General features: G+C 39.7%; 1 protein-coding gene across 1 annotated transcript; it reads right to left on the bottom strand.

The window, feature by feature from the left end:
• Positions 1–2,328: 2,328 nt before the first annotated feature.
• Positions 2,329–8,935, bottom strand: LOC308385880 (piggyBac transposable element-derived protein 4-like; the record flags this gene model as incomplete). Its single annotated transcript, XM_080865074.1, has 3 exons — positions 8,376–8,935; positions 8,110–8,286; positions 2,329–2,643 (listed from the first exon to the last, which is right to left on the bottom strand). The coding sequence occupies exons 1-3, from the start codon at positions 8,916–8,918 to the stop codon at positions 2,329–2,331; spliced, it is 1,035 nt and encodes a 344-aa protein (XP_080721200.1). The 5' UTR covers positions 8,919–8,935.
• Positions 8,936–9,295: the final 360 nt, after the last annotated feature.

Here is a 9,295-nt window from a genome sequence, read left to right as displayed (position 1 = left end):
CAGATTAAAAAGCATAGAAGTCGGCATAAGGGGATTGGAGAGGTAGCGAAAGAGTACTTTATTGACACAAACCCAAGTGTGAGTTATGTATGTCACAGTTTTTCACATATATGTTATTCATTATAAATATGTCGCTTGGTTAAATGTGCACATTAAAAACCAATGGGTGCATTACTTTCAATTCATGTTGATAAACAGGAAAAAATAAACTACATTATGAACCGCCATTAGACTGGGACTGAAAAGATGTAAGTGAGATAGGTAGATCGCTTACTACTGATCAGAGATGGCAGCTAATGTCGTGATGAATTATTAAATTGGCAAAATTGGCAATCAATCATAGATAACAAGTCAGAAATGACTAAATGACTTATTTTTAAGATGCAGAGTTTAGTGAAACTGCAAGATAGAACATGTAAGGATATTATTGCAGTGCAATATTCAATACTAACCAAAACTTCATGCTTTATAAGTTTGTTTGCAGAAGATGAGATGCCAAAACTATTTATTTGCACGTATCACAGAGACATGGCTCAGTGGCTCAGAATGCCTGACCGAGTCCCAGTCAGAAGGCCTGAACGCACGCTTCAAGTTGTTTATACTCACCATCATATTTTCAGAAAATGTCAGGGAACTTCAGGGAGCATCAATGCCTGTGAGAGTAAAGCGACAGTTGTTTGTGTTCATATGGATCACGCCCTCCTAATAACACCTCATTGTTTAGCTTCTCTGTGTAGGCCATTGTGCTGCTGATCTTCTCAGTGGTCAGTTTTGTGCCATCCAGCCTCTTCTACTCATTCTGATGACATCTTCTCCTGGCATCCACATAAATCAACAGTCCTATCTGCAACTATCACAACCACATTAGCCAAAAAATAAGACATGCTTTTTTTCAATTCAGTGCAATTTCCAGTAAACTGCATGTGCAAACCATAGTGAGCCAAGATTACATGATTCACGTCAGTTTTGCAGTGTTGCTACCATTACATTAAGGCCAGCCAGAAACATACCTGTGTCCATGCCTTTCAGTTATTACACTCACATTTTGCATCTTTAGTAAATGTCAACAGTAGTCTTTTTTAACCCCTAAAGATGCTTTAGTGCTGGCGCAGACAGTCAGGAAATCTGGTCCCAAGTCACAAAGCAGTGTTTTCTACAATATGTATAAACCATTCTGTACAGGGAGACAATCTTCTTAAAGCCTGGTACTTTATGAGCTTTATAATGGGCATTGATCTCGATCTGCAGTGGGGAGGGAAGATGAAGGTGATTAGAAGTTGATGCTCCCTCAGGCTTGGGATTATGGTAAATATACTGCCTGTCTTTGGGGATCATTAAAAAGAGCTTCCTCATCCCCTCCAAGTGACTGCTTATGTTACTGGACCCTTGGAGAAATAGCAAAACCAGTCACCACTGCTATCCAGTTTGAGGGAAATGGAGTGTATGGTGCATCAAAGTGCTGTTTTTAAATATCTATAAATGCTTGAGGCCGTATAAAATATGGGGAATTCATTGATATTTCATAGAAAAGCAGATATTTATTGTAAGGTTTATTTATCCAAATATTCCTTAAATAAAATAGATAAGTTATAATCCATCTGCAACTAAATATGGCTCGTTAAAAAATGAGTCATCATAAACCATTCCTACATGTGAAGAAGCTTGTGTTTACTTAGTCAGTCTGCTGGCAGAGAGACTTTAAGCCTCTCCGTTCAAAATCAACATGTTAAAGCCCTCTGAGATATACAGGGTCAATAAGCGGACTCCTGCACTTACTGCAGCGGCAGTGAAGCTCCGTCACCCAGCACCACGGTTTGCCCTTTGGGAGGTCCAGGCGGAGGCTGTGCCAGCCTTCAAGTTTTTACATACTTCTCACCTTCAAGAGAGAAACTGCTGGAAAGGGTCTGACATGAGACAAAAAAAAGAAAAATATATATATATATGATGTGTCATCAGTAAACTCTTCTCACCAAGCCCTTTTGATGACATGCAGGAAGGTAAATATAAGACCAATTAAACTTTAATGAGCAGAAAACTCATATTCAGATGTCACTGATAAATATTCTGAAATATCTCATTGACAATTTGCTCCTTCAGTTGCTAATATCAAGCTTTTCATGGTGACATTTTTTGTGCAGCACAGAAGCTTGCTGGTTTTAAAAATGTAACTAAAAGACTGTTGTTGGCAAATTTTAACATTTGCTAGTTTCACTAACACCAGCTTTATACGGTGCTTAAAATTAAATTGATAATTATTCTGTATATAATAATAATAATTCTCCAATAAGAACATCTTACTTCTTGTTAGTTCTGAGGGTTAACTCAGTACTATGGTGCATCTGGAAGAAGACAAACGTCACCCTCGTCACCAAAATCCACCTGTACTGCACACTGGTATTGCCCATTCTTCTCTAAGGATCTGAGACCTGGGTCATCCTCAAGTACCACCTCAACAAGCTCGAGGTCTTCCAAATGCCCTTTTTGTGTCAGATTGTCCGAGTGTCCCTCTGTGACAGTCTCAGCAACGGCGTGATACCTTGTCAATGTTACCAGCAGCCCTCGATGAAAGAGCTGACTCAGAAGCTGCAATGGTTTGGCGACATCTGCCGCATGAGCAACCATCGCCTGCCATATTGCCTTCTGCTGCAGCACCCAAGAAGACTTTGATCAACCAAATTGAAGGTGATCTTAAACAACGATATCTAACCCTTGAGCAAGCAAAGGTCAAGGCAAAAGATCGCAAGGCCTGGAAATGCATTCTTATTCTCTTGTTCACCAAGATGGAAACCCCACGGCACCCACAGAGACGTATTGGCTTCGTGGACGACCTCCCCTGCCAACCGCCAGCTATGGAAAAAAGAAGAAGAAGAAAGAACTCAGTACTAAAGTAATGAAAGTAGTAAAGTAATGTGTGAGCTGTACTATTTAAATAGGGAACATCACATGGACTTCTGTGAAAAAATATTGGCCGCCTTGTTCTCGTTTTTTTTTTTCACATATTTGTCACACTTACGTGTTTTAGATCAACAAACTAATTTTGATATTGGACAAAGAGATCCACAGAAAATACAAAATGCAGTTTTTAATGGGGATTTTGTTTTTTAAAAGAAAAAAGCAATCCAAACCCATCTGACTCTAATGACAATTAGCACTGACAACTCATCCAGGAGGTCCAAAACAACATCTAAATAACTTTTGGGAAGGTTTAAGTCCCAATATACCTGCCATGAAGCTAACACAGCATTTCATGCAACAGTTAAACATGGTGGTGGCAGTGTAATGATCTGGGTCTACAGCAGGACCTGGACAACTTGCCGTAATCAATAGAACCTTGAACTTTGCACTGTGCCAGAAAATCCTAAAGGACAATGTCTGTCCATCAGCTGGTGCCCTGAAGCTCGAGCACACTTTGGTTATGAAACAGGAACATGATTCAAAGCACACCAGCAAGTCCATCTCTGGATGGCTAAAAACAAAAGATAGTCTGGACTTGATATGACCTTAAACGGGTCATTCAGTCTCGAAAACCTTCTAGTATGGCTGAGTTAAAATAATACTATGAAGAAAAGTGGGCCAAAATTTCTTCCACAGCAATATGAAAGACTCCTTGGTAATTATTGCATCATCCTTGTTTGTATTTGATGATCTGAAACATGTGTGACAAATATACAAAAATAAATTAATTACTGTTTCAGTGTTTTCTCAAATACTAAATAAATTATTTATAATCTGTATAATGTTTATTTGTTCTTTAGTCATCACCTTGGATTGAACTCTTGATATTTATTTTTCACAGGAAAACCTTAGAAGTATTTTAGCTCGTCAGAAGCTTTAGAACCTGGACTTTCAGCTGGAACACTTTGTATCTTTGCGTTTATGCAAATGAGTCTATAAGAGTTTCGTAAAACCAAGGGTGCTTCTTTTTTCCATCCCATATAGAAGGGGTTACAGTGTTGTATCTATGTTTTCTAGCTGAAACTTTTCAGCGCTGCTGCACCCATTTCTGTTCTGGCTTGGTACAGAACAAGGCAAAAATAATCTTGAGAACATATGGGAAGATTATGGGCAGATGCAGGTGTAAACAGAACAGATACGCCCAGTCGCAAAGCTTGCCTTACATAACACCACCCGTACACTTGTGTATGTATGCCACGCTCTGCATGTCCTTCTCACAAACACAGAGAGAGCTGAAAGGAGAAGATGAGAGATCCATCTATCTTTTAACAGATGTGATGAATATCAGTGCATGACCCACGCTCCTTCCTTGATACATCACTGCAGTGTGCTTGTCATCTTTGTTTTTCGCTTATTATTCTCGGAGAGAGAATCCACAGATTTGCTTCAGGTGCATTTTTCATTCTCCATTTCATTATTTGCTCAGATTAATACGAGCAATGGTATCAGCGGTGGCGTGGTCGGCTAAGCTGTGTCTAATAGGCTAGAGTCTAGACATACCCATACCAATTATCCACTGTAAATAGAATCCACGCTTTGGCTCAAGACTTTGTTTATTCAATTCTATTCACTTCATATCCGCATGATTATAATTAAAGAAAATAAACACCTGCTTAGAAGGTAAAGGCTCAGAAATGTGCCGTCATTAGTGCAACCCCATGTAGGTGTGCACTAGTATATCAACTGTGGTAAATGTAAAGGTATACTTATGGAGCCATTATGTTGATATACAGTGAAAAGCAGCATCTTAATCACAAAAGTATGTTTAGTCATTTCAATACTGTATCCTTGGAAGTGCTCTGGTTTTATAAGCACATGTCTTAAGACGGATATTCAACAATAAAATCATTTTTATGCTTTTTGCAGGACATTATCTCTTAATGTCCTGCCAAAGATCTGGAGCATTGCTACACCTTTGGAACCACTGGCCTGATGCATGATCCAAATTAAACCAAGTTTTAACTGTCAGGGAGATGGAATTGGTTGACTGGTAAGTTAACCAAAATCATCACTGCGCCACCAATGTGCATGACAGTTGGTATGAGATGTTTACAGGATACAGTAAAATACAATTGTTACTGCTTTTTGTGGATTTAGACACAAATAGCTAATTTCCAACCCCCCTAGTACAAAAGACATAATTCAAAACTAACTAGTTTAGTTTGCTTTTCTTACATCTTTCTCACTGTTGCACATTGACTTTTTTTCTCTCCCTGGGAAATACAGAAACGGTATATTCCTCTTACAGACACATTTTGTGACAAACTGGACAGAAGTATTTTGCGTGTTTAGTGATTATTTGTTCAGCTTTTTTGAAAAGGTTCATTTGAAATGACCTACCACTTAAAAAATGTATGTATAAATATGTTTGCTCTTCTTCGACAGGTAGCTAGGTGCTGCACTAATGCAACCACAACTTTCTGTCTGCACCATGAACACATCACAGGAATAAGAAAGAAATTGTTTAGGTGGCTGTGGGATGTCATTATTTCCTTATTACTGAGCAAATAACTCTGTGCCATCACTGGAAGCAGCACCAGGCTGCAGCATATGAAAAAATTTGCCTATTCAAAAGAAATAACCTGCCTATCAGATTTAATCACTCATTAACTGAAGGTGCTGGAAACCATTTGAGGTTTGTGTTGATATGCAGTTTGTTTTTTTGCCAAACCTGGTGCTGTTTCCAGTGATGACATCAAGCTATTGGACAAACATCTCTGTTTTGGTCTTGTCTGCCCAAAGGACATGGTTGCAGAAGTCTTGTGGTTTGTTGCAAGATGCAACTTCACAAAACTAAACCAAGCTGTCATGTTCTTTTTATAGAGAAGAGGCCTTCTCCTGACAAACGTTCCACACAAGCCATATTTGTTCAGTAATTTGTGTAATTGCCCTGTCATGAACTTTTAACATTTAACATGCTAAGCATGGCACGGCTGCTTTGTTCAGAAGACGAATTTGTTCAGAAGACGAATTTGTTCGGACATCCTTTTCTGGGAAGAACGTTGTATGGTGCTAACACACACCCAAATACTCTAAAACCGCAGAACCTGGCTGGTACTTACAATCCTAATTCCTCATAAACAGTAAGAGTGTAAAACAGTCCGGATTTACATGATTGTAGCTCTAGTATATGCATTTTATGTATTCTATAGTACAGGTTATGAAAAATGTAATTGGAAATCAATAAGATCTAGACACTGAAATAAGTCCAATACAGTATATTTTTTATTCATGATCAAAAATCATAGAATTAGAGTTCAACAACAAAATAACAACAAAAATGCTTCTTTGAGGGAATGTGTCACCTGTGAAATAAGTTTATCTTAACCCAGTCCATTCTCTTTTTAAGTAAAAGGTAATGAAAATACAACTCCAAGATAAAAGTAGCCAAATAAAATAGCCTTTTGTAGGATTTGAAGTTTAGTCTCTTGAGCTTTATTCTCTAAGTACCTGGATTAAACAGTCAGGTATTTATACCACTGCCAACCTTCTTCCCTCCTAATGAGAACTTTATTGCTCCATTAAACTGGAAGCACTGTAAAAACAACACAGGTCAATAGATACAATATTGTTACAATTTCACAAACTACTGTCAAACTGGGTAACAGGAGTTGTTCATATGAATGCACACACAGGTACCCACACACTCACATAACACATATTCATGAAAACATGTCAGTGGATTATGTTTTCAGGCCAAACCGTGAGATAATTTTTGCAATAGTGCTCTGAGAGGTTATTTTTGCCTTTTAACGTTAAGTATGAGGAGGACATTTTTTCATCAAGCAGCTTTAGTGATCAAAAAAAGCTCTAAAATAGGATTTTTTGATGCTTTGTTTTAAGTTTCACTAGTAAAACACAATTAAAACAATACTTAATGTTAAAAAAGAACAAATAAATTAACCTTAATTTGATGTCCAGTCATTATCTTAGGTCAACCCTCTGGCAGTGCTGATTGTTTGATGAGAGGACTAGTTTTCTAATAGACTGATTTAAGAAAATTAACCATACCTTAGTCAGTTACAACTTAAGATCCCAAAATATTAATTATGAGACGGTACACAGCTGTCAGAATCCAAAAATGAGTTACAGACTTTTTAAGAAATGGGCTTACAAAGACAATGCAGCTGTGAGTGACAGACATACCTTCACCTTGTCATGTCGTCATGCTCGCCCACTGGTGTAACAAGACATTTGCTTACCACGCAAAAAAGAAAGAAGTCGGAAGTACTCAGCCACCAACTTGAAGTCATCACTGGCGCAGCGGTACATCGCAAGTGACACAAAGTCAGAACTTAAAATCTCAGTATAGACAGGGCTAAATCTTTCATGAATTTATCATGTCTTATTCATTACAACTCTCTATCTACCGTTTTTTTTAACGGATCTGCAACTGACGCGAGAGGTCCTTGGTGTGTGACCTTGTGGATGGAGGTAAAGTTTGAAAGTGCAGAGCTTACTCACCGGTGCTGTTGACTGGATTTTCCTACAACACGCCACACTAGCCTTCCATTAACACTTAAACCCCCACGGATCGCCATTTGGCGTTTTCTACCTTTAAAACCCGGAGAGCAGCCAAATGGCTTTTAGCTAGGCTTTAGCTTCAGCCAAGTGGAAGCTAAATTGGCTAGTCATTCATATGTAAATTGGGTCGTTATCTGGGAATTCTGGAGGGAGGGGAGTGGGGGTGTGTGATTGAGGGCGTGGGGGAGCTGCTAAAAGCTGTGCACTTCCTTTTGTGTTTCATCTTGATGCATTCTCAATCATCCAGGGAAATAAATCTCCAAAAGTCACCAACTTGGAGTGTTTCAGTTTGCCATCTTAGGGAGAAATCAACACACATGGGTGTATGTCCTTTGTTGCTGAGATTTATTGATAAAAACAGTACAAAAAACCAACCATTTGTACACATATTTACAAATGGCCTGCTGAGTGGTGCATGGAGCATGTTCATTGGTTCATGGACCTCCCTGAACTAATGGCATTTATTGCAATTGTCATCTTGCGGGGGATTAACAGGGTTCCATCTCTAAATGACTGCTGGTGGGCAAACCTGGGAAACCCACAGATAATTGGAACTATGGCACGAATCATGTTATAAAACACGGCGACTGGCCAGCGCCGTGTTCCTCTGCGGACAGTGTACTCCCGAACCATCTGGTCCATCACATCCACGCCACACTTTGTTTTGTTGTAAAGGGAGACAGTGTTTGGCTTCCTTTTGGTGGTGTTATCAGTCTGAACCACGCTGTGCATGCTGCTAAGAATATAGACTGTCTTCTTCCGTTTGGCCGCATACGCCGTCAGCGTGGCAGCAGAGGTTGAAAACACCTAAGAAATAAGATAAATTGTTATTTCCATAGCCCTTTTACACACAATGAAACACATAAACATAGAACCACAAAAGACCTGTAACATACCTGAGTGGTGAATTCATTGCGATCTGTCTGTCTAGTGGATTGAGGAATTTCCCTGCGAATCTTGTTGACTGTGCCGAGGATGGTGGTTTTCCGTCTAAGAAGTTTTTGTGCAAGTGAAAGCGATGTGAAAAAATTGTCCGTGGTAACATTTCTGCCCTTGTCTAGGAATGGTTCCATCAGCCTCATTACTACATTTTCAGAAAGTCTCTCCCCAGTGGGACGATTGGGGTCCTTGCCAAGATATGGGAAGACATTGCAAATGTACTTGGATTTTAGGTCGCAAGCCACCCAAAACTTGATCCCAAACTTGTCAGGTTTACTTGCAATATACTGCAGGAAACAGCACCGAGTCTTTGATGGGAAAAGCTGTTCATCAACGGTGATATGTAGACCAGGGTTGTAGCACGTGATGCAGTTGGTGACAAATGATCCCCACACACTGGAAATTGCAGCAAACTTGTCAGTCTTTGCTCGATCACAGCGGGTGGACTTGTCATCAAAGCGTAGGTGTTGCATGATGTTTTGGAAGCGGTTTCGTGCCATAGTTCCAATTATCTGTGGGTTTCCCAGGTTTGCTGACCAGCAGTCATTTACAGATGGAACCCTGTAAACCCTCCGCAAGATCACAATTGCAATAAATGCCATTAGTTCAGGGAGGTCCATGAACCAATGAACATGCTCCGTTTGCTGTGCATGTTGAATAGTCCATTCTTGAATGCTACGAAGCATGTCAAGAGTGATGAAACACAGGAAGCTCTGAAGGCAACTCGAGATACTTCTCCTGGCCTTAGCCGTTGGCTCTCCATCTGCAGCGTACGCTTCTATTGGGGTGAAAGGGAGACAGGTCCCCACATGTTCTTCACGCCACACTGTGCCATCTTTCGGTGTCTCAGTCCCCAAACAAGCTCTCTTTTTCGGTG

Source organism: Rhamphochromis sp. 'chilingali', assembly GCF_963969265.1.
Source record: "Rhamphochromis sp. 'chilingali' genome assembly, chromosome: 18".
Taxonomy (NCBI): Eukaryota; Metazoa; Chordata; class Actinopteri; order Cichliformes; family Cichlidae; genus Rhamphochromis; species Rhamphochromis sp. 'chilingali'.
Note: the sequence above shows the minus strand (reverse complement) of the source record. Positions and strands in the feature narration are given on the sequence as shown.